General features: G+C 38.9%; 1 protein-coding gene and 1 non-coding gene across 4 annotated transcripts in view; both read left to right on the plus strand.

The window, feature by feature from the left end:
- stj (voltage-dependent calcium channel subunit straightjacket) overlaps positions 1-25,801 on the plus strand; it is a 165,879-nt gene that overhangs the window by 133,791 nt on the left and 6,287 nt on the right. For all 3 annotated transcript variants that reach the window (XM_071594678.1, XM_071594676.1, XM_071594677.1), the window contains 6 exons: positions 5,736-5,848; positions 10,182-10,321; positions 13,648-13,914; positions 17,844-17,979; positions 20,548-20,848; positions 23,232-23,493. In XM_071594678.1, coding sequence (XP_071450779.1) covers positions 5,736-5,848; positions 10,182-10,321; positions 13,648-13,914; positions 17,844-17,979; positions 20,548-20,848; positions 23,232-23,493 — 1,219 coding nt within the window. The remainder of the gene's footprint in view (positions 1-5,735; positions 5,849-10,181; positions 10,322-13,647; positions 13,915-17,843; positions 17,980-20,547; positions 20,849-23,231; positions 23,494-25,801) is intronic.
- TRNAA-GGC (transfer RNA alanine (anticodon GGC)) lies at positions 19,394-19,469 on the plus strand. The gene has a single exon. It is a non-coding gene; the product is annotated as a tRNA-Ala (tRNA).

Genomic DNA, 25,801 nt, shown 5'->3' on the forward strand with positions numbered 1-25,801 from the left:
ATGCAAACATCCTCAGCAACTTCTCCAATTGCAATTCAATGATTTCTCAAAACAATTATCTTCACTGCTTCAACATTTTGATCTGTTGTTGACGTGTTGGGGCGTCCAAAGCAAGGCTCATCATTGGCATCTTCTTGGCCATCTTGGAATTGTAGCTTGTACCACTTATAAACATTTTTTTACTCAGAGCAGACTCATCATATACCACTGTCAACGTTTCAAGTGTTTTGGAGCACTTAATTCCATTTTTTACACAAAATTTGATGCAAATTATTCGATCCAATTTTTTTATGGCAGAAAATTGCCGAGCAGACCAAAACACATCTAACATTTGTATCTGTCAATAGCAATCTGAATATGCTATATGGTTTAAACTGCAAACAAATGTTTGGGACATGTTTACCCACACAACAAAACAAAAAAAATCAAAAATAGAATGGTTGTTGTCTTCAAAATTTGAAAAGTCACCTTACTTTTTGAATGCACCTTGTATTCCAACATGAAATTAGCCTCTTGGGTGAAAGAAACCCAGACAATGGCATAAGATCAGCACTGACTTCTCTCATCTGCATGAATCCATCAATTGCCATGGTACAATTTCATTTAATCACCACAGAAAAAAATAATTGATTTTCACACAAAAATAATTGATTTTCAGTATCACCTTTGATATTCTCAGTAAATTATTAATGAGTTCTTCATTATTGAGCAAAGCCTAATAAATTTCACAGCACTTTCTGAATAATATTTCAGAAACAGTATCCATTCAATTTGGCCAAAATATTGACTTATGTCCAACTGCTCCAGAAATCTAGGGTATAAAATATTTCATATTTTCGGGTACATAGTTTTAGACAAGTGCTTGTTGATCATAGAGAAAAAAAGGTGACAATTGGCATAAGTACTCATAGTTGGTTCCTAAGTCATGACTTTGGACATATTTGATGAACAGCACCTCATTTGTAAAGGGACTTTAGTCGAGGGAAGTTTACACATTCATCCAAAGAGACAATCTTGATTACGGCAGTCTCGATTAAGGTCACATTACCTACATTAAGGTGAGCTTCATTGAGCCAAACTCAATATAATGCTTGAGACATTGATCAATCAGAATTCAAGTAGTTGTAATTTGTTTGTTTGGCCACCATAAAACACCATGTCATATGATTTTTATTGTATATATTTTACTCAGTCGATAGTCCAGTGGGTGGAGGTCTGAACTGCAAACTGGAGGGCCTGGGTTCGATTCCTGGGGGCTCCTTTTGGGCACCCTCAGCCACTTAACCAAGCTTAATGATTTTTTTCCTGTGCCAGGTCTCCTATTGTGAAACCGTAGGAAATGTTACAGGGAGCAAGGAAATAGCCTCCCTACCCTTATGTGTGAATTTCACATGCCATTGAGTGAAATCTGCCATCACCTACCAAACCAACCTTCGGGTTGATAACAGTGGCACTATACAGGGTCGCACCCAAAAATGGTAGGACTGATTTTTTTACAAGAATTTTGTTGACAATATACTTCCATCGACTTAATAATCATCAAAGTATGCTCCTTGAGCTGCTACACACTTAGTATAACGTTGCTCCCATTCCCCGTACGCCCGCTGGAAATTTTCTTTGGGGATGCCGTTGATGACCCTCGTCGAAGCCTCTTGAACGGCCTTTATCGAGTCAAAACGTCGTCCCTTGAGCTGACTTTTCATCATGGGGAAGAAGAAGAAGTCCGGTGGTGCCAGATCGGGAGAATAGGGCGGGTGCGGCGACGTGGCAACGCCGTATTTGGCCAGGAGCTGTCCGACGACGAGCGCGCCATGGCACGGCGCGTTGTCATGATGAAGCACCCAGCAGTTTGCGATGGCCAAACCCTGTGAAATAATGCGTTGGACGTCGGATGTAGACAGACCCAACTGGTCTGCAATTTCTTCACTGGTTAAGCGTCGGTCTGTGTTCAGCAGTGTCCTCACTCTGTCCACATTCATGTCGGTTCTTGCCGTCCGGAGCGAAGGTCGTCTTCAACGAGCTCCCTACCCTCTTTAAACAACTTGTGCCACTCAAATACTGTGGAACGGCTTAAGGCAGTGTCCCCATAAGCCTGCTTGATCATATCGAGGGTCTCAGCTGCCGTCTTCCCGAGTTTCGCACAAAACCTCACGGAATAACGTTGCTCTAAATTCAGATTCATTTTGTTTTTCGACGCGGACAAAAAACTTGCTTCACTAAAAACGGTGTCCTCACTCAATGACAGCCCACGGGCGACTGAGGTTGGTGTCGGTCTGTTGCTAAGAGCCCCCTCCACCTTACCCTGCCAGGCAGACCCCCCTCCATCGCTCCGTTCGCGCCAGAGAAAATCAGTCCTACTACTTTTGGGTGCGACCCTGTACACTCTACAGAAAATAAAAAAATTGCCTAAGTTGATTTTACAGTTGCTGTAATGAAGGTCGGCTTATTCACACACTTATTTGAGCAATAAGACCTTAAGGACTGCATAAAATCATGCTTGCTTGAGTATTTACTTGTTTCAGTGATATCCCTGACTGATGAAGTTCAATATGAAATATGATTATCTCTGACAAAGCTGACCTTATTCCACAGCACTTAAGACCTTTTTTGATCACTGAATGGCAAGAATTGTCCCTCCAGATTTAATTAGGCAATTTTGTTCAATCAATTATTGAAGATTCTTAATGAATACCAGCCATTGTCATTTCTGTGGTTACCTTATTCCAAAGACCATTGGACATTTAAAAAGAAAGAAGTTTTCTCAGGAATGCGAAATGGTGATCTTTTTGTCCACTAATGGGGGAGTGGGATTTTGGTTTCAATGACATCCTTAGGTATTTCATTTAGCTACTGACATCGATGCTTCCTGGTTGCCCCCTGAGAACATATCTATCAAATACAATATGATAGAAATGGCTCCTTCCCCACTGCTATTTTTCAGCTCAACTTGTATGTTTATTATAGGCAATCTACCAGGTAAGGTAGGTTTTGGATAGGCACAGTCACCAAATAAATAATTATGTTTCTCTTAACAAAAAACAATTCAACGTCCTACTCAATAACAAGTCCTTCTTCATCTCTGTGTTCTTACTTCCTCCCTTTATTCCATATTCTTATTGTGTATATACTTCCTCCCTTCCTCCCATTCCAACATGCATATCCTGTTCCTGCCATTTCCTCGTTTAACTAACATTTTCCCCTCAATTACAGTCTTCAACATCCCACTGCCAGTCAATACCCCCTTCATCCACTTTTCTGCCTCCATAGGATTTCTCCCAACAAACCCCTCTCTTCGCCCACCATACCAAGTACTTCCTCATTTGTTTTCTTCTCGGTCCATTTCACCTTCTACATTCTTCTCCACACCCACATTTCAAAAGCCTCCAATCTAGGTCTATCCTCCTGCTTCAATTATCACATTCCCGTGCCGTACATAGCTACGCTCCATATCAAATTTTTTACAAGTCTTTTCTTAACATCCTTACTCAACGTCCCTCTCATCAACTTCCTCCTCCTTGTGAAAGCCTCTTTGCCTAGCGCATTTCTTCTCCTTACGTCCCTAATACTTTGACCATTTTGGTCGAAAACACTTCTGAGGTATCTAAACTGTTCTACCTGCTCTAGTTTTTGCTCTCCTATTTTAATGTTTAGCTTAGCCTTTTTCTTTCTAGAAAATCGTATAACGTTTGTTTTATTAATGTTGATTCTCATCCCATATCTGTCACACTGAATATCCAATTCACTAAGCAATGCTTGGAACCCCTTGGCTGACTTACTGATTTTATCTATTCCCCGCCAACCTTTATTCCTATCTCTAGTTCGTCTCATGCCTTGTTAACTAATATGTATGTTCCCAAAAAAACCTCATGGGATGTTTACAGTTTCTATTTTATTCCCCGGCTCCTGTATTATCAACTGGTTTGGGTCAATGCGCAGTTTTAATATTTGCATAATAAAATTTTATAATCCCCAATCAAATGAATGATGTCTTGTTTGATCACCATTAGTGTTTCAATCCTAGTATTGGTTTACTGCAGCCCTCCATTCTACTCTTTTTAATGTCAATGCCCTCAATCCCTGATACAGTCTCTGTTTTACGGCCTTCTTAAGTTGTCCTATATACATGTCTCTTGGTCTTCCTCGTCAAATCTTCCCTTCTATTTTTCCTTCCCTTATGTTCCTAACCAGTCCATTGTGCCTCAATATGTATCCAATCATCTATTTCTTCTTTGCCGAAGAGTTCTCCGTATTTTCCTATCCTCCTCTGCTCTTCTATATACTTCCTCGTTCCTCACTTTGTCTGTCCATTTAATATTCAGTATTCTCCTTCAGCACCATGTTTCAAAGGCTTCTTCTATTCTTCACTGGTCCACTTTTCCAGCGTTCAAAGTCTCAGAACAATAGAGCACCATGCTCCACACAATAGTCTTGACAAATTGCTTCCTTATTTCCAACCTTATGGTTTTTTGAACATAGCAATTGTCTCTTCTTCATGAATACATTATTAGCTTAAGCTATTCTTTGCTCGATGTTGGTCGAACTTCTTCCATCCCATGTTGTGCTGTTGCCCAGGTAGATGAAGGATTCCACTTGCTATAGTTTCACCCCTCGAATTGTGATACCTACATTCAGCTTCTCTCTTCCACACTCAAGGATTTTAGTTTTCTTCTTGAAGATGTTCATATTATATTCCTGAATTGATTGATCCATAGCACTTAAAGAGTTGCTAGCAGGTCCTCTTGCATTTCCACCACTTCTGCAATGTCATCTGCAAACCAGAGAATGTTGATTTCTTCTCCATTTTCCTTGACTCCTTTGATGCCATACTCTTGTGTTTCTTTTATTGCCTCTTCCAGGTGTATGTTGAATATTGCTGGCAAGAGGTTGCATCCCTGTCTTACTCCTTTGTTGTTGTTTACTCCCTGGTTGTTGATGTTGGATGGGATGAAGGGAAACAGAACTGAAGAAGGGTTTATTGCAGCGAAGGCTGGGAAATTGAGCAGTGGTTAGCCTGCATGCCTATCCAAAATCTAAATGGTAGTCTGTCATTTCAATGCAATAATTTCAGAGCGTAAAAATCATTCGCCTTGACTGGGACTCGAACCCAGATCCCTCAATCTTTAGCGTTTCTTTGGAATTTGTAGTCTGTCATGGGAAAAAATGATTGTTCAACCTTGTTCACTAAACAATTTAAGTTGAGAGCTTCTTGTGCTCACGCCAAAGGTAAATTTGAAAGATCACCTTTGATCCTTAGGTGAACTATCCATTTTATTTCTATACTTGTAGCATAATTTATTTTAACTGATGAACATGCACAGTGATAAAAATATTTATTTCAGCTTGTTTCCAAATCTTAGGTGGAAGGTAAATGTAAAACACTGAGTAGCTTCAGATGTGATGTGGTGGAAGTCAAACGTTATGAATAACTGATCATAGCACTTTTCCACTCGATAAAATTTATATTTACAGCTGGGTTTCGATGTGTTACATCATCATCAGGTCACCTTCCTGATTATGATGTAATACATTGAAATATGGTCATAAAATAAATTTTATCAAGTGGAAAAGTGTTACGATCAGTTATTCGTAAATGGAAAAATGGTGGAAGAGCATTAAATCCCCTTCAATGGAGTTCCTCCTTCACCCACAGATGAAATACATGCTGTAAATCTGCCCCCTCTACTTTTTTCCCCCTCTCTCTCTCTTTTTAAACATCATTTCACCTTCCCCTCCAGTCACTTCAGCGTTCTGAATAAGCGAGCCATTGACGAAGTCTGGTATAAGAGAGCGGTAGAGCAGCATTTTGTGGATCCAGCAAGTTATGTCTACTCGGTGCCATTCAAAGCTGGTATGTAGAACCTTTTCATATGAAATGTCTCTACTAAGTGCTCTCCTGAACACATATTTCACTATTAATTTTATGCAGTACTTATTCAATAATGTGTCATTAAACCAATCATTAATTTCTGCAAACGTTCAATTGAAGAGAAATTCAAATTTATAAACAAATAAGATCAAAAATTAGTGAATGTACATACTGTAGGCATAGCAAAACAGTCCATCAGTTATTGGGCAGTTTAATGGTTGGTTTTGAACTGAAATAACAGTCATAAAACTTTGAATTTTGGCCTTAACCAGAGTTAAGGTTAACCTTAAGTTTAGGAAGGCATGATGAAACCTGGCTTTGATAAGGCCACTTGAATGAGTGTCATGAATTTTCACATTTCCATGGGCCCCTTGTCTTAACGGAAATGAAATTCTCCCTAAAATAAAAAATTCCCTTCCCTCTCAATAAAAAACTCATTCCTCAGGACATTTTTGGGATATGCATGATGTGGCATGGCTTAAGAGCCAAGCACATAACAAGAGAGTAGTCATCCATTACTGGTTACTTGCCTATTTCAAATACACGTTATCTTTACTTTACCTAATAATATTTCACAGAAGTGCTGCCTCCATGAGAGTAATTAATAAAAGTAAACTGATATTAAAAAACTGCAACCTGATTACCAAGACATGTGATTTTCATGACTTAGAAATTGACGAGAGATTTAAAATATCCTGTAAACAGTGAATGTGTTTCGTTTGGCTGTAAACATATAATCTCCTGACATATTCAACTGATAAATCACTCACAATTTCTACTGATAATGCTTTCTTTTGCAATTTTTTGTGCTTAAACATAAACATTCATGAATTTCTCCATATTTTTGTCATAAACTCTTGAAAAAAAGCACAATAATTCTCTTTTTTTAAATTTTTAATGGCACAATGAAGGAAAACAAATGCTATTTCAATTCAAAATTTATTGCACAAGATGTTGAATTGATGGCGTGATGAGAGGATACTCATAATTTATTACCATATTACAATTTCATTCTTCCTCATTCCTACAATCCTTGTTGATATGTATGTATCCATCTTTTTTCTTTGTTCCCTCTTCAATTCCTATAATCATACCAACTTTGAGAGTACAAGGAGCGAATCACATGATGCAAGAGTATGCTGAAATGGTAAAACTTTAACACATTCAATGTATGCAGGAGAGAAGTATATATATCACAGGCACATAGCAATGGGTACACAAGGTCTGTATACAAAAAAAGATGAGACTGTTGGAATAATTACTTGATTTTATTAGTTACTTTTTAATCATGCTTATCCTCTTTAAAATAAATCCCTCGTCTGCCAATACGACACTCTCAACATTTTTTCCAGCTTTCAAATGCCGCCTGGAACACTTCTTTCGGGATAGCCTTTTAAGTGTGCAGTACAATTTTGTTGAACGTCCTCAATATTTTCAAATCTGTATCCAGTCAAGGTGGATTTCAACTTAGGAAAAAGTCCGCTGGAGCAAGATCCGGAGGGTAGGGTGGCCGGGGGATCACCAGTGCCCAGTTTTTGGCCCGAATGATGGTTGCGCCGCTGCATTGCAGTGATGAAAGATTGAAGACTTTTTCCCTCATCTGTGGTCTCTTTCAACCAATGGGGAACCATAATCCGACACTAATGCAAACTTCATCAGCAATCTCCTGGGCATTTGGCCTACGGTTTGCCTGCACTAAATCATTCAAACTGTTGACGTGGGGATTAGTTTGTTGAAGTCAATAGTGGTCCACTTCTTGGTTCTTCATCAGTCAAGGTTTGTTCAGATTGGATTGGTTTTACCAATGGAAACACTCTGCCCGACTCATAGATTCATTGCCAAATATCTCTTGAATCATTACATGAGTTTTGGTTGCACTTTTCCCCAACAAAAAAAAACAAAATTCAATGCACACCCGCTGCTTCTCCAACACCTTAATTCTCACCGACCCAAGAAGCTTAGACAAGGATTGCTGTTGTGCGGAAACAAGTCAAGATAGGGCCACGAGGGAGGTGGTATTTTACTTCTCACACATGCCACTATACGATATTAACTCACTGATTGTGATCCATCAAGCAGTTTTCACATTGGAAGACCAGCCTCATCTTTTTTTGTACAGGCCTTGTACAGGGTGCGGTGCTTAAATCTGGACAAATTTCAATTTGAATTTCCCACCATATCATAGTTCAACTGGAGGCTGCGATTGGTGGCCTTGAAAGCTATAGGTATGTAGTAAACAGTCATGACCTCAAAATGGCTGAGATGTTACATGGAAGTACGGAGTACAATAGAAGAGCCGCTAGTATGGATAGTGTTATCGTGCTGGGTGTTATATTTCGAAATAATTCGATTCTTCCGGTACCGCAGATCAACTGTATTGTATGATATTGTGGCTTAGTATAATGCTTTGGAGAAATCTGGGTACCACACCGCACCCTGTATACATAAAACAAAAAGCATTTTGCGTTCCTAATCCAATAATTTTGGATACACGAACTCAAAAATTGTACCAATTACTGTTGATAATGAAAATTTTCAACAGCAATAGAAGATTCCAATGAAATGCATGAATTATAAAATCCATCTCTTAAGATATAACTTTATAGATTTCACTGTTATCTATAAAAAAAAGCATAAAAGAGAGGGTACTTTTTCATTACCTATGTGGAATAGTATGAAGGCTTTCACTTTCATAAATGCTTTAATCATTAAAACAGCCAATGATATAAAAATCATACATTTCCCCTGGAGATTCCTTCGCTAAACAAACGAGAAGCAATCTTGCCAAAAGAGGAGTTTTAAAAGTCATTTTGGTGAAGGAAAACAGTCTGCAAACTTCTGTTACACATGAGGAATGCTCTTTTACCTCCATAGCTATATTTTTTACAGCCAGATTTCTTTAAATTCATGTAGGATATAAGATGATATCCCAACTTCATTATCAGTGAGAATTGGGTTATTACTTAATGATTTTCTTCTTTCCACATGAAAAAATGCATCATTTTTAGTGGTAACATTAATATCACCTCTGTCTAACCTGTGGTCTTGGGTCAAATGCCCTCCTGAAGTTCATCCTCAATGAACATGCTTGAGTAGGGGCGGAAAACAAAGGCATTTCCCACTCTCCATCAAGGATAGTGATAAAACACAAAATGAAGACGACCTGCCAGCCATGGGGGAAACTAAAAAGGGAACTTTTCCGGCTGAAGGACCACTTGATACATACACAAAGTGTCCGGGAGTTTATCACATCCCGCGTGAGCGCAGGGAAGCGTACATTTTGGAGACTTGCTGTATGATAGAAAGCTGAGTCAAGGACACTGCATCAGACTGAATAATCACAAATACTGAAGCATTAATACTCAGAACCTCACGTGGAACATCATCATGTCCCCTTCATACCAACATCATATCCTCTTCAACAATGCAATGATGCCATAACATGGTGGCATACTATCGCACCGATGAACATCTGTGAAAAAATACTATTGCATCAGTATTCTGATATCAATGCTTAACTGATGAGCAGATCAAATGGATACCACAAGCATCTGACAGAGGAGGCAGTAGAAATGTGACCAGAAGGAGGACACGTCAGCAGAGATATAAGAAATACCCTCTTTGTCAATTTCGAAAGCCTGTCTCCATTAAATAAATATGCGAAAGAGAGAGAAAGCAACAACCGATCAGAAGTGACCAGAGCCCAAGTGGTGGAAACACTAGGATAGTAAATTGATGACTCAATATCAATTCCCTAAAGAATATTAAAGAGTTAGCCACTGACACAACGGCAGCTGAAAACCTGACCTGGTGGAAAACCAGCAAAGACTTCATTAGGATAGTAATATTTCCCATTCCCATCTTATTGCATTCATTACTTTTTTGATTTGTCAAAGATTTGTTAAGCATTTGGAGTTAGAATGAAGGGTTCTCAGGTCAAAGAAGGGCGATGCCTTCAAAAACCACATTCAGACACACAAGTTGTGAGATGTTCTGAGCACCAAACGTCATGGAAAACACCGCTTTGCTCAGGGAAAGGAACTGGTTCCCTGACACAATGTGTTAAAAGTTGAACTCTAACCTCAACTACCTAATCTTTTGAATGAAGACTGTTGTTAGTAATACAAAATATGACATAATTAATTAATACAAATCAAATTATGCAAAAAGTAATATGGGATTTGATGTCTGTATCCAACTTAGGTATCAAATGTAAACAAATTTGATCCTTCCTCACCTCATTCCTCCTCCTCCCGATCCGCATACCAAACAACAATGACTTGAAATATCAATGTGCTCCTTTTCATTCAAACAGACTACAAGAATGATTCTTTGGTGACCGCAAGCAATGCAATTTTCCACACTGAGGGACGCAAATCAGCTCCAGCAGCTGTTGTTGGTTTCCAGTTCCGCCACTCTGCCCTTTATGCAAGATTCAAAAACATCACATCTACCGTGAGTGTTCCTTACTAGGCAATTTGTTTAGCTACTTGAATTTCCAATTGACATTCAGAGCTTTGGTAGTTGAGATAGGCGAGTGGGTCCACCTCCATTCAGTGCTAGTGTACTTTGGTCATAAAATTTTCATGTACACCTCCGATTTCACTCAAAATTAGGCACCACTGCGTTGGTAGTGCCTTGATCTCAACTCAGATGAGATATCCTGCTTTTTTTGTGAGAAGGTAAAATGATTGGGCATTTATTAGGGTCTTTTTGTTTTCCTTATTTTTTCTATAAAAAAAGGGTCAAATTGATTTTCACTCACTTATCAATTATTAACTGACCTAGAGTCATAAATAATTAAATTTTAAGCTAAATGTCTGTATGTATGTTATTATTATGAGGTAAAGGTAGGTTTTCAGACGGACATAATTACTAATTAAATAATTTGTGACCCCTAGCAAAACACTACATCCTACTCTACATCAGGTCCTTCTTTAGCTCTGAGTACTTTCTTCCTCCCTTCATCCCATCCCACATCCCTATCCTGTTCCTTCCCTTTCTTCGTTTGCCTAACATTCTCCCCTCTATTACAGTCTTCAACATCCAACTGCCGAACAATATGCCCTTCATCCATTTTTCTCCTGCCACCTTAGGATTTCTCCCAGAAAACCCTTCTCCTCATCCACCATACCATGTACTTCCTCGTTCGTTTTCTTCTCTGTCCATTTCACCTTCTCCATTCTTCTCCACACCCACATTTCAAAAGCCTCCAATCTACGTCTATCCTCCTGCTTCAATGACCACGTTTCCGCGCCGTACATAGCTAAGCTCCATATCAAAGTTTTTACGAGTCTTTCCTTAACATCCTTACTCAACGTCCCTGTCATCAACTCCCTCCTCCTTGTGAAAGCCTCTTTGCCTAGCGCAATTCTTCTCCTTACGTCCCTACTACTTTGACCGTGTTGGTCCAAAGCACTACCGAGATACGTAAACTGTTCTACCTGCTCTAGTTTTTGCCCTCCTATTTTAATGTTAAACTTGGCCTTTTTCTTTCTAGAAAATCGCATTACCTTTGTTTTATTAATATTGATTCTCATCCAATACCTGTCACACTGAATTTCCAATTCTTTCAGCAATGCTTGGAACCCCTTGGCCGACTGACAAAATAAGGCATCAAAATAAAACAGCAAACCTAACTGATTTTACGAGTTGCCCGCCCACTTTCTTTCCTACCTCCAGTTCTACCCATGCCTCTTTAATCATTTCCTCTGCATACAGATTAAACAGCAACGGTGATAATGGGCAACCCTGCCTTACACCTCTTCCTAACCCGGCCTAACCGGACTCCCCGTTCCCCACTCGCACCTGAGCAGTCTGAGACATGTACAGGTTGCGGATTAGCCTCCTTTCCCTCCAATCTATTCCTATTTTCTGCAATATGCTCTTTATTTATTCCCAATTCACTCTATCAAATGCTTTTTCAAAATCTGGCAAACAGGCAAATACTTCCTAATTGTATTCTATATTCCTCTCGATTAGTGATCTCATTACTGCAATGGCATCACACGTACCTCTCCCCTTCCTAAACCCAAACTGATCATTCCCTAAGTAATCATTTGCCCTACTCTCTATCCTTTTGTTTATGATCCTGAGAACAACTTTAGCTGAGTGGGATATCAAACTTATTGTCCTGTAGTCCTCACATGATGTAGCCTTTACCTTTTTTGGAATAGGAACTAAAACTGATCTCACAAAGTCTTCCGGCCAGATTCCCTCCTCATAAATGCTACGGATCAGCCCATATAGCCTCTTCCTCCCACATTTTCCTAAGCATTTCAATAGTTCCACGGGAATGTTATCCACCCCCACGCCCCCCCCCCCCAATTGGGAAAAACTAATGAGTATATTGCAGAAAATAGGAATAGATTGGAGAGACAGGAAGCTAATCCGCAACCTGTACATGTCTCAGACTGCTCAGGTGCGAGTGGGGAACGGGGAGTCCGGTTAGGCCGGGTTAGGAAGAGGTGTAAGGCAGGGTTGCCCATTATCACCGTTGCTGTTTAATCTGTATGCAGAGGAAATGATTAAAGAGGCATGGGTAGAACTGGAGGTAGGAAAGAAAGTGGGCGGGCAACTCGTAAAATCAGTTAGGTTTGCTGTTTTATTTTGATGCCTTATTTTGTCAGTCGGCCAAGGGGTTCCAAGCATTGCTGAAAGAATTGGAAATTCAGTGTGACAGGTATTGGATGAGAATCAATATTAATAAAACAAAGGTAATGCGATTTTCTAGAAAGAAAAAGGCCAAGTTTAACATTAAAATAGGAGGGCAAAAACTAGAGCAGGTAGAACAGTTTACGTATCTCGGTAGTGCTTTGGACCAACACGGTCAAAGTAGTAGGGACGTAAGGAGAAGAATTGCGCTAGGCAAAGAGGCTTTCACAAGGAGGAGGGAGTTGATGACAGGGACGTTGAGTAAGGATGTTAAGGAAAGACTCGTAAAAACTTTGATATGGAGCTTAGCTATGTACGGCGCGGAAACGTGGTCATTGAAGCAGGAGGATAGACGTAGATTGGAGGCTTTTGAAATGTGGGTGTGGAGAAGAATGGAGAAGGTGAAATGGACAGAGAAGAAAACGAACGAGGGAGTACATGGTATGGTGGATGAGGAGAAGGGTTTTCTGGGAGAAATCCTAAGGTGGCAGGAGAAAAATGGATGAAGGGCATATTGTTCGGCAGTTGGATGTTGAAGACTGTAATAGAGGGGAGAATGTTAGGCAAACGAGGAAAGGGAAGGAACAGGAGAAGAATGTTGGACGGGATGAAGGGAGGAAGAAAGTACTCAGAGCTAAAGAGGGACCAGATGTAGAGTAGGTTGTTGGATTTTGTGTTTTGTTATGAGTCACAAAATATTTATTTGGGAGTAGTGACCATCCAAAAACCTACATTAACCAGCAGATTATCTAATTATATACACATTTAGATATATATATATATGTATATATATGTATATATATATATATATATATATATATATATATATATATATATATATATATATATATATATATATATATATATATATATATATATATATATATATATATATATATATATATATACATACATACATACATACATATATATACATATATACATATATATATACATATATATATACATATATATATATACACACATATTGGTGATCTGAAAAGTTTCCAACCTCAAAAATTTCAGAAAAAATGTCTTGTATCTTTGTCAGGTCGGAAACTTCTTTACACCACCCTCGTTTATGCATACACGCACTCACTTATAAATTTTTGTTCCTTACGTTGCAGTGCGTTGAGGCCTCATGCTCTCGTACATGTGCCTCGGGTGAGGAACTGACTTGCTTTGCTCTTGACAACAATGGATATGTGGTAGTCAGCTCTCGGGGCATGAATGACACTGGGCAGTTCTTTGGAGACGTCAAACCAGACATAATGAGGCAATTGGTCCAGGAGGGAGTGTACAACCGCATCCACATCTATGATTACCAAGCCGTGTGCTTCCGACCAAACGAAGCGGCAGCCCAATCCAGTATTTCCTCTGGACCTCCACCTGGGGTAAGTGTTCATCTCGCATGCCTTTCGTTCATAGTCTAATTTTCATTTTTCGTAGCCTCTTATTGTCCACCCGATTGAGCGCAAGCTTGTGCAATTACAACAGGCCTAATCCATACACCAATGTGCCCGTTCCTTGTTCATCTATTTCACTGAAAACAGCCAGGGGCCTGATTGTCACTTTTGAGAGTTACATGCCACAGGATGAATGAGCAATTGTGAGATGATTACAACCAAACAATAATATTTAGCATTAATAAAATTACAATTCATGCATCATGAATATTTCACCTGTTCAATGAGGAAAGGTAAGAGAGCAGTAGCCAGATGAATGACTGATTGTAGAACGTTTCCGCTTGAAATCAAGAGGAGAAGTGCTGCGATCAGTTATTCATTATGTTTGACTTCCACCACATCATGCCCGAAGCTACTCAAGCAGTAGCCTGGTTGCACCCACCTTAAAATCAGAAGTTGCAAGTTGATCAAAGAGATAGCAAAGTCAGATCTCATCAATGCATGTATTTAATGTCACCTACAAGGTTTGAATAAAAAGTTGCGATGATAATTTTTCTTAACTTTGCGTGAAGTGCTGAATTACAACTGTCAGTTAAGAGTTCACATGTCGCAGATCATACCGGCATTTCAAATTTGACCGTCCACATACCATTATCACTGAAAATTTGGCGATGCAGAAGATCACAACTCATCCTCCCAACGGTCTTTGAACAGACGACCAAGAGAGCAGAGTGGAGTGTGTCTGCTTACAAAGACTTACTGCATATGGCATTGCAACAATTCCCCAACCCCCTTATAGTCCTGACTTGGTACCAGCTGACTATTCCCTATAAAAGCGAAATGCTCCCACAAAGGACACCACCACCACCATGGAACCCTAAATACTGTCAAAGAAGCTTGTATGCATACCCTCAAGGACCTCCTACTGGAATGCACCCACCAGGAAGCCTTGGAGTCATGTGGAAAAGCTGCAGGCAAAAGTGTGTCCATGCTGAAGGGATGTGCTTTGAAGAATTGTGATCCATTGTAGCAAAAACTTAAATAAATCTATTTTTTCTGAAACCTTTCCCAATAAATTTTACACCATCCATGTATCCAATGGATTTTTGGGCAACATATTCTTAAGACCTCTGAGTTATCTGAATAAAGAGGTAAGGGTCTTTCATAGAAGTTAATTGCCCATCAAATGGCAAATGGAATTTGCCGCAATACGTGCCCACCTTGAATTAAATTACATTAACGGCGATATTAGGAAAAGCAATGGCAAAAGTATCTGAAACAATTTACCAAATACTGTTTCAACCTGACCTTCTGATAACAAAACATGAAGATTTCTGAAAGATATATTAACTTACTGTGGTTCTAAAGAAGAATGACGAAAGTAGAACGATTGAGCGACCAATGGATAAGAGCTTCTAATGAGTGGATGATGGAGAGATTACTATGGAAGACGTTTCAACATGAGGAAGAATGAAAATAATTAGAAATATCCCGAGGCACAATATCTTCCTGAAGACCATAATTGAAGGAGACGTACAAAGGGGAAAAATTGCAATGGAAGGCTAAAGATGAACTGCATTAAGAAGCAGGAGAAGTTGGTGAAAGGAGCTGTGAAGGAATTATGAGAGATTGGCAAGATTGGAAGAGGAACACATTGATTGAAGAGCTGCAGCCACAAGTAAATGCTCGGATTGATAACCCTTAGTGATGGAATGAGCACGCATGCAAAGACTGTGACCTCCTGAGTGCTTATTTTTTTACAAAAAGGAGTCCTGTTCTAATTAAACTTTGAAGAATTCACAAAAAGTGGACAAAAGAGATCCTAAGTGGTAGACAGATGCTGAACGCCTCAAAAGAATGAGGATGAATGAAATGCAGGGCAGAGGGAGGAAGGCCAAAGGGAGATTGGTTGGCGCAGATGAAGATGAAAGCGATGAAGAACCAAGGGAAGAATAATACAGAGAAAACTTCATTAAGGAATGGATGAAGTTCTCTTGGGTAACGGGCCGGGTAAGGTAATTAGTGGCCAACATTTGTGACTACTAACTCTGCCATTGTCCTCATGGCATAGTCAAGCTCCAAGCCTCCCAATTGGTCACCATGGCAATGTGTTCCTTTCCATCATTCTTAAACATTCCGCAGCAATAGTTGCCACTTATTGCTGAGGGAATAGCTGGAATCTATTTAAAATTCCAATGCTCCATCCGTATTTCAATGGCTTCTTTGAGACCCCAGGCACTTCACAAGTCCCTTGTACATACAGAGACATCTACTGGGATTATTGACCCGAGAGTAAAGGAACACCAACGACACCTACAGTTGGGGAAGATGGAGAAATCAGCCATTGCTGAACACAGGCATTGATATGGGCCACTCGATTATATTGGATGAAACAAACTCACTTTCCTGCTCTGCAATTTACTGTGATAGAGTAATCAAAGAAGCAATTGAAACATAGAGTCACCTGACCCGTGGCGTGTATATATAAGATGGCCAAAATGTTCCGAGTTTATCACTTCTTTCTCTGTATGTTTTCATGTGGAAATAAAAAATTTTCAAATCAAAATTTGTTTGAGTGGAGCTTCAAAACGTTGACCAACATGGAACCTCTGACCCGCAGGAGGACCCAAGAAAACTTAATTCAGCTGTGGTGCTGGGAAAGCACCACATCATATTTCATCCATGCCATTTGCTGGGAAATCACCAGATCTTCCAAAATAGGGAATGTTCCGAAGAATTTTGGGATTCCAGATAAACTGTTGCATGGTTTCCATTGGAAAGTGGTTATTTGCTAGTAAAATTAGCACTGAATTGGATACAGCATGGAAACAACTTGAGTTCTTTGTTCATTCATTGTGAAAGAGGGCGAAGTCTGAGACAATGCAATATTTGCACTCTTGCACAGCAAAGGTGGCCACATCCAGCAGAATACACAGGTCTGCTAAAAGAGTATATACACATTTATTTGGTTGATCTCATACAGCAACAAGTGCTGCTTCATTGGCGATGGTAATGGAAGGTAGCATTACTGATTACGCACACCTAGGTACGCTTCATATGACATCCATCCTACCTGCCATACAGGGGATTAGTGGAGTGAATGAATTTTTTCCTTTCAAAAACATGACACCAGCCAACTGCCACCTATATGTGCAAGCTTCTCTGGTTGAGCATTTGCAATGACGTTGGCTTGGCCAAAGATGTTCAATTGGCTTTCCCACGCATTGCCAACATTTAACACTTGCAAACTTTCCTCTTTGGGGGAACCTAATTGATATTGTGCCCTGCTGAAAATACACGACACTTAGAGAAGAAATAGAAAATACATCCGCAACAATCCTGCAAGGCAATTAGAACAGCATTACCCAAGCAGTGGTAGTTCACAATACTAATCATTGTCTGGAGGCTATAAAGGTCCTTACTTTCAGCAACTCTTGTCACTGCAGAGGTCCCAAATAACTCACTATGTCTGAATATCATACATTTTTCATAAAGTTTTCTTTTCCTGAAGTGTGACTACATTTTTTCCTTGGTTGCCATGGTACATTTGCTGGTTAACCCTGAAGGTTGTAGATTCAAATCCTGCTTCAGGATTGGTTCGGTGGTTTTCATGCAATTGTTTTTCTAGTCACGGGTTTACTCAAAAATTTGACCTTAGCTCCGTATGAATTCAAATACTGGTGTTACTATTAGAAGGCCAGTGTAATAATATGTATTTATGGCATCAAAACTACAGCAAAATACTATCAAGATCTTTGAATTAGCAAGAAACTCATGATAGTAAAACATTTCAGATGATACCTAAACTCTGCTTTCTTATCACGTAAAATAAATATGCAAAATAAATGCTTGGTATTGTCACCGTTTTTGTAATTATAAGTTATGTTGCTGTTTTAAGTCAAACTCTTTTCTTTCAGCCTTTTGGACAATTTATTTGGCTAATGCAGAAGTTTGTGGAACAGATAATGTTCTTCCTGTCTAAAATCAGTCTGAGCCATATATTGTGGGCATACCTGCCTGATTACGTCCGTGCTTTCTCCTCATCAGACATTGGTAAGCAGAGCTATGATTCATCTTCCTTGTGTACCAATAAGGAGGAATTAATCCTTGACAGTCTAATATGAGGATAATTAGAAAAGTTCTCGGAATGGAATAGAACTAACCGACTTACACCAGTGAAACTTTTTTATTTTTCAATGCAGTCTCTCCCAGTATGCTAATGCACTTGGCCCAGCGATGTTCCAATGTCTTGATCCCATCTCAAAAAATAGATTCCTTCAGGCTTATAAAATACTCGTCTGATTCATCTGTCAGTCCTTTGTTTGAAGTGAATATCTGTCCACTGAGGAATATCGTGTGTGTGTGTGTGTGTGTGTGTATATATATATATATATATATATATATATATATATATATATACACACATTCCACCACGAAATCCCACCAAACGCCGAACAAATACTCATTTATATAGAAACAGATATATGGAAAAGGGATAACAACATGCACAAAGGACGAACATAGGAGAGGTGGGGAAGACGGAATCTAGCAGATCACGAATGTAAAAATATTTCCTTTCATATATAGCAGTGTTAGGAAGACATGTAAGGCAGGGTTGCTCATTATCAACGTTGCTGTTCAACCTGTATGCAGAGGAAATGATTAAAGAGGCATGGGAAGAACTGGAGGTAGGAAAGAAAGTGGGCGGGGAATTCGTAAAATCAGTTATGTTTGCTGATGACCAAGCTTTAGTTTGTCAGTCAGCCAAGGGGTTGCAAGCATTGCTGAGTGAATTGGAAATTCAGTGCGATAGATATATGGGATGAGAATCAATATTAATAAAACAAAGGTTATGCGATTTTCTAGAAAGAAAAAGGCCAAGCTAAACATTAAAATAGGAGGGCAAAAACTAGAGCAGGTTTAACAGTTTACATATCTCGGAAGTGTTTTGGACCAACACGGTCAAAGTAGTAGGGACGTATATATATATATATATATATATATATATATATATATATATATATATATATATATATATATATATATATATATATATATACAGAAACAGATATAAGGAAAAGGGATAGGAACACACATAAAAGACGAACACAATAGAGGTGGGGAAGGCGGAATCGAACGGATCACAAGAGTAAAAATATTTCCTTGACCGGGGCTCGAACACCGGATCTTTCCACTTGCCGGGTGGACGCTCTTAACCACTTGAGCTATCGAGGAAACGTAATTTACCCTGAGATCCGTGGGTATAATATGTTGCCAAGCGCCCCGATTCTTTAGCCAAGAGATGGCGTCAGGGGACTGTTTCACCCACCAAAGGAGAAATAGACAATACACAAAAGGAAAGGAAGTGGGTTAGAATTCATACAACATCATACAGGAAAGAACAGTGCGTTTCGTGGCATGCATAGCCAGAAGAAAGAGATGAGCGGATCTCAGGGTAAATTACGTTTCCTTGATAGCTCAAGTGGTTAAGAGCATCCGCCCGGCAAGTGGAAAGATCCGGTGTTCGAGCCCCGGTCAAGGAAATATTTTTACTCTTGTGATCCGTTCGATTCCGCCTTCCCCACCTCTATTGTGTTCGTCTTTTATGTGTGTTCCTATCCCTTTTCCTTATATCTGTTTCTGTATATATGAGTATTTATTCGCCGTTTGGTGGGATTTCGTGTTTGAATGTATATATATATCTATATATATATATATATATATATATATATATATATATATATATATATATATATATATATATATATCCATATATATATATATCCATATATATATATATATCCATATATATATATATATCCATATATATATATATATATATACATATATCCATATATATATATATATATATATATACATATACATGTATATAAATATATAAATATATATATATATATATATATATATATATATATATATATATATATATATATATACATATATATATATATGTATATATATATATGTATGATTTATTTTGTCGAAGGAACACAGAAATGTTGAATAAAAAACTTGGACAGCAACAAACAATATAAGAACACATAAAATTTCTTAATAATTTCGATGGAATTCTGCTCCGTCTTCCTCAGAAAAAAAATTAGTACTCATACTACTTTTTGTTCTGAGGGAGGCAGAGCTAAATTTCATCCTAATTATTTAGAAATAATCGAGCATTCTTTTTATGTGTTTTTTTAATTGTTTAAATACACACATATTCTTTTTATAATATTAATCTCATCCCTTTGATTGTCTCTTGGAAGACCAAAGTTAGTCCTGTTTCATTGGTTCAGTTTTTGCCTATCTCTAATCAAGTCATGGCCTATGGTAAACAAGAACTGACCACACAAAGAAAACAAACATTATCCTCCTAAGTAATTCCCTAGTCAATACTATCAATTTATACATCAAATATCCTTACTTTTTCAATCTTTCCAACCCTCTCTAATCTCTCTAATTCTCAAAGGAATTGAGTAATTCCCTGGTTAATCCAGATTTCCCTGAATGGCTTTCTTCCCCTTATCATGTGTGCCTTCTGTCAATCTGATGAATCTCCCTTGAAGGTGAACCACACAGCAGTGAATTCTCCTTTCCTCTTTGCAGTGTATGACAGCTACGAGAACCAGGAGGAAATGATGGTGGGCTCCAATGGTCCCGCCCACAGTGACGACAGTCGGGTCATCATGGACGAGGGTGGTGGGGGTCACGGTCAGTCATCCCACGGTCATGGGGGAGACATGGGGAACAACAAGAGCCCCCTCAATGCCCTCCTAATCAATCGAACGAGGCCTCAGCCTTGCGACCAAGAGGTCGACTTGTACCTGCTCCAGCACCAACTCATCAACAGCGACAAGTTGCACAACAAGAAGAACCCGTACAAGATGAGTTCAAATCAGTGCAACAGGTGAGAGAGAGATAGGTTTTCATTTCACGCCGCCTGGCCATGAATCCAACCAACCCCAATAGGGGGTACCCTTTTGAACAAAGTACCCTGACATTAACCATTGGGCCCTAGTTTGAAATCTACGTGATACCTTTAGACAAACCCCTCCAGCCAAATACCAAGTGTTGTGATTTGGCCACGAATCCTACTGCCAAGTAAGATTAGACACCGCCCCTCTGATGTAACCTAGTTTGTTTGTCTACTCACGTGTGGATGGAAGGAAACTGACCTCTCCTACTCCTCCTGCGCTCTTTTGTTTTATGGATTACTGATCGTGAATGAGCGCCTTGCCTCCGATCAAGAGCTCAGGAACTCTCCCATCATCCTAGGTGAACTGATCCCACCCGTTTAGAAGACTAATGCATGTCAGTGGTGTTATTGTGAATGGACTGTAAATATGGACCACGTGAAAGGGGCTTAAACCCTCCAGCCAGTAGGGGTATTTTAATGCTTGGACCTCACTTGCAGTATTTTATTTCTCTAAAATCTCTCCTAGCTGCAGCATTCTTGAAAATAATTAATATTTTTTAAAATATTCATTCTAAAATTTAAAAAAAAAAATTTTCTTATGTTAAAATGCTTATTCTATTTAGTAAAAATTTTACATACGTTTTCTTTTATATTTTCACTTCTTAATTCTCCTTAAGTTTCAAACCTTTGTTCTAAAAGTTCAGTTTTGAAACAATCCTCTAAATATAGGCTTGCATTGCAGTCGAGGCACCAGTACACTGCGTATCCCTCCTTTCACCTCGTGCAGAGCACACCTGACATCTTCTTTGGGGCTTGGACTTCTTCCCGGTCGGTCGTATCTTTTCAACAAAGTGCCTCTCGACCAACACTTCCTCAATTGAACTTGCACTATCACATCCAATGCTCACTTCTTTTTCTCCGTCCAGGTGTTCCACTAAATTCTCTATTTCATCTTCACTCAACTAAAGCTTATCCCTCTTGGAATCCATTATGGGGGTTATATTCAAGGCTTTTTTACTTCTCTTTCTCAAGAAATAAATCTAACAACTGAGACTATAGATGGCGGCGAGGCCTTTTGCCCTCGCAACTGTTATAATGGAATGGAAGGAAAGAATGACACACGAATGGTTCCAGAGAAATTAGCTAGGGAGATCATATCAAGCAATAAAGATGAATAGAACCTTAGGACAAGGTATAAATGCAAAGAACTCACTGATCACTTAATGACGGACTCGATAGATTTATCTTCCTTTTAGAGTAGCTTTTCATGCAGCCAAAACAGAACAATTAGGAAGACTCATTATCTAAGAGGCCAAGGGCAACCATAGATATTTAAAAAATTTGATGGTGCTGCAGAAAAAAATTCCAAGCTGAGGGAGTGCAGCGGCATGTATGTCAATCCCTGCCGACTGAGATGTATCATGTACTGAGAACCGTGCTGAGGGGTTAAGTAGACCAGGGTGAAATCATTTCTCCCTTATATTTATGAGTTTGCAAATAGTTTTAAGGAATAGATGTTGAATAAAAGATGGAGGAGTTGGTCCATTTTTGATAGGATTAAATAAAAGTTAACAGCATTGTACCAATCTCACGGTGGATGACCACCAATGTTGATCATACTAATTTTTTAGCCTGGGAAATAAGTTTTTCAATTCAATATAGATCTTCAAAGTCATCATAATTCTTCCAATTTTTGCTCATTTTGCAAACAGTCACGTTATATGTTTTATATATTTTAAAACCGAAAACCTTTTACACTGACCCAATGTCAAAACTGTGATTCAAACTGTCTGATTGTTAGAATGAACTTCCTTTGGATCACGGTACACACACAAGGTGCGGCGCTTCAATCCGGACAAGCACCCGTTTCCTCGTTTGAGATTTCCTCGCCGGGTTAGCAAAACCTTCCCCAGTCTCCTCCAAAGCATTATACTTAGCCACAATATCGTACAACACAGTTGGTGTGGGGTACCAGAAGAATCGAACTACTTCGAAATATAATGCCCGGCATGAACACTCTCGATAATAGCGGCTCTTCGATTGTACTCCGGACTTGAACGTAACATCTCGGCATCTTTGAAGTTAGGACCGTTCACTAGATGCCTATAGCTTTCAAGAATGCCAATCGCGACTGCCAGTGGAACTACGATGTGGCGGGTAATTCAAATTTAAATTTGTCCGGATTAAAGCACCTGTATATCCATCCAAGAATTTCAGAAAAAAGAATCTCCAATTAATGACTGATTTGTTAACATTTTTAAACCATAAAATTGGTACTTATTATTTTTTAAATGTATTCCTGTGTGTAGTATATGTTTCTGGAGTTATCTACTGCCTATGTTTCTCATTCTTGGCATCTATTTTCCTTGCACAGGCCCTATGTCGTACAGGCAATAACCTTGAGCAACTTAATTTTGGTTGTTGTGGATGAGCTATGTCCGGATAGGAGTACCATGCCCACGACACCTACCCCGAAAGGTTATGAGGACGATGAGGAGGAGGACGAAGTCGGAGACTTGACTGTGATGCCATCGGAAATTGACTACAACTCCTCGTCACTGGCTTGCCACAAACTCCGAGTTGTTGGGGAGCTTCCTCGCAGGAATCATGGAGTTTGTATAAACAGTCACCCTAACGTAAGTCTAATAATGATGTGATTATGTTTTGGATTTCTGTAGATTTTGCGAATCCTAAGTTTTGATGTCCTGACAACCCAAAAATGGAAGTTCCCTTCCATTAAACCTTCAAGTCCTTCAAAAAAATATGTCCCCCAAAATCCACCATTTGATTTGCATGTATAAAATGAGCAGTAAACAGGATAGATTTTTGCAATTGCATAGGCTGCAAGGTACAACCAGAATATACACATCCCAATTACCATGAGATGATCTTTTCCTTATACCAACAGTGATTGAATTGGTGACAAAAAAAGAAATGAATTCCTAGAATCTTTAAGGCATTAAGTTCTTCTGGGCAAATAAAAGTGTTTGTACTTTTTGGCAAACAGAATCGGCCACCGTTCCACCAACCAGATATGGATGGCCTGTGGCCAAAAAGAAAGTGGAAAAACATGGGGCACATCGATTTGGCTTCCAGGAAGGCAAAAGAACGAGAGACACTATCCCACATTGGGCTTGATCGTAGAGAGAAGGCTAGAAATGAACAGGAAAGTTTTCCTTACCTTCGTTGATTTGGAAAAAGCCTTTGATAGTGTAGATTTGGAAACTGATGCTTGAAACCATGAGGGGAAAAGGAATAGACTGCAAAGACAGGAAGCTCATATTTCAGCTCTACCAAAACCAAAGCACTTTTGTAGAAGTAAAGGGATGTGAGAAAGAAACAAAGATTATAAACGGAGTAAGACAAGGATGTCCACTTCTGCCATATCTATTTAACTCATATATTTAAGAGGATATAGAGACAATGAAGGAGAAAACAAAAGATATGAAGATAAATGGAAGAGAGATGTGCTGCAGTAGATTGGCAGATGACATCGTGACCCGTGCAAAATCAGCCAAAGATATGAATATGATCCTCATAACTATGTCCACAGCTTTGGATAAATGGAAACTAAAAATAAATGCAAATAAAAGCAAAGGTAAGATAGTTAATAGAAACAGGACAGAACCCCCAGTAAATTTAATTGATAGTAAAGCATGGTATGTTTCCATTTACAACAATTCCACATTCGGAAAATTTAACATGATGGTATGCAAAATCCCAAATGGTAAGTGAGTTTGCTGATGAAGAAAATCATTCAATTTATAAAAGATATGAGCCCAAGGGCTTACGATTTTCATGTGCAAGCATTATTCCAACACGTCACAAAATAAGCAAGGGAATCGAAGGCTTGATCAAAGCAAATAACATTTTCTTTTGTAAACTGATCATGTCATCATAGATGACAATTGAACATGATGTTACTTTTTGCAGAGGAGATTAACATTAGAAGAATGAGCCTACTCATACTGGCATGATTCATTTACCTCAACCTCCACACAATTTTACATTGTCTACTTATGCTCCAAGTAAAATGGAAATCAAAGATTAAGACGAAATAAAAATAATCAAAACGAAAGATACTCTTATGCACGTTTTGAATGACAGTGTATGCAGGGTTCACTGTAACAATAAAACCTTTATCAGCGTATTTGAATGCGTCCACTATTGACTGGTTGTGGATTATCATTTTAGCTCGCATATATTCAATGCTGATATTGATTTTCAGTGAAAGAGAGAACTGCAGACTGTTTAATTCAATTCAATGAACTAAGTAGGTTAAGAAACGGGTTTCAATCAATAAATGGGTATAGTTTATTAAGTTACCTTGTTTAATGATATTTTTTCTGTACAATGCATTTTTGAGGAATAACATATTGATGTGAAGCGAAGTACCCATCTACCTGCATAACTTACATCTATAATGTCATAATACACCAATCACCAATGAATCATATGTTTGATACGATGTACAAATTTGAATCATTGCTCACTCCACTAAGCTGTTTTGATGGTTTTAAAATAACTCAATTAGCAGCAGTACTGCAGGTTCAAGATTTTTGGTGGCACTCATTTAGTGAAATTTCCATTGATTAAAATTGTAGGCTAGAATACTCCCTCCTTTGCCCTCACACCTCCAACGCACTTTGACCCCAAGTCTAAGAGGGATTCCTCCTCTTGTGCACCCTCTGCATTTTCTCTGTTCACTTTGGGAAGTCTGGGAGACAAATAGTGCAATATCAGGGGATAAGCTTGATCCCCTTAACTCTGTAGCGAGGTGTCTGAATACATGGCTCCCACCGACACCTTCACAACTGGCAGAGGCACCAAAGCATCAATATGGTGATGCACAAAGGGTGCCATTTTGAAGAATATTTAGTAATTCATACTGTGATCTGGAATATTTTTTCCCAAATTGTTCTATTTATTTTTTGGGACTAACGG

The sequence above is a fragment of the Hetaerina americana genome, unplaced genomic scaffold (assembly GCF_022747635.1).
Source record: "Hetaerina americana unplaced genomic scaffold, ioHetAmer1.1.p SCAF_66, whole genome shotgun sequence".
NCBI classification, from domain to species: Eukaryota; Metazoa; Arthropoda; class Insecta; order Odonata; family Calopterygidae; genus Hetaerina; species Hetaerina americana.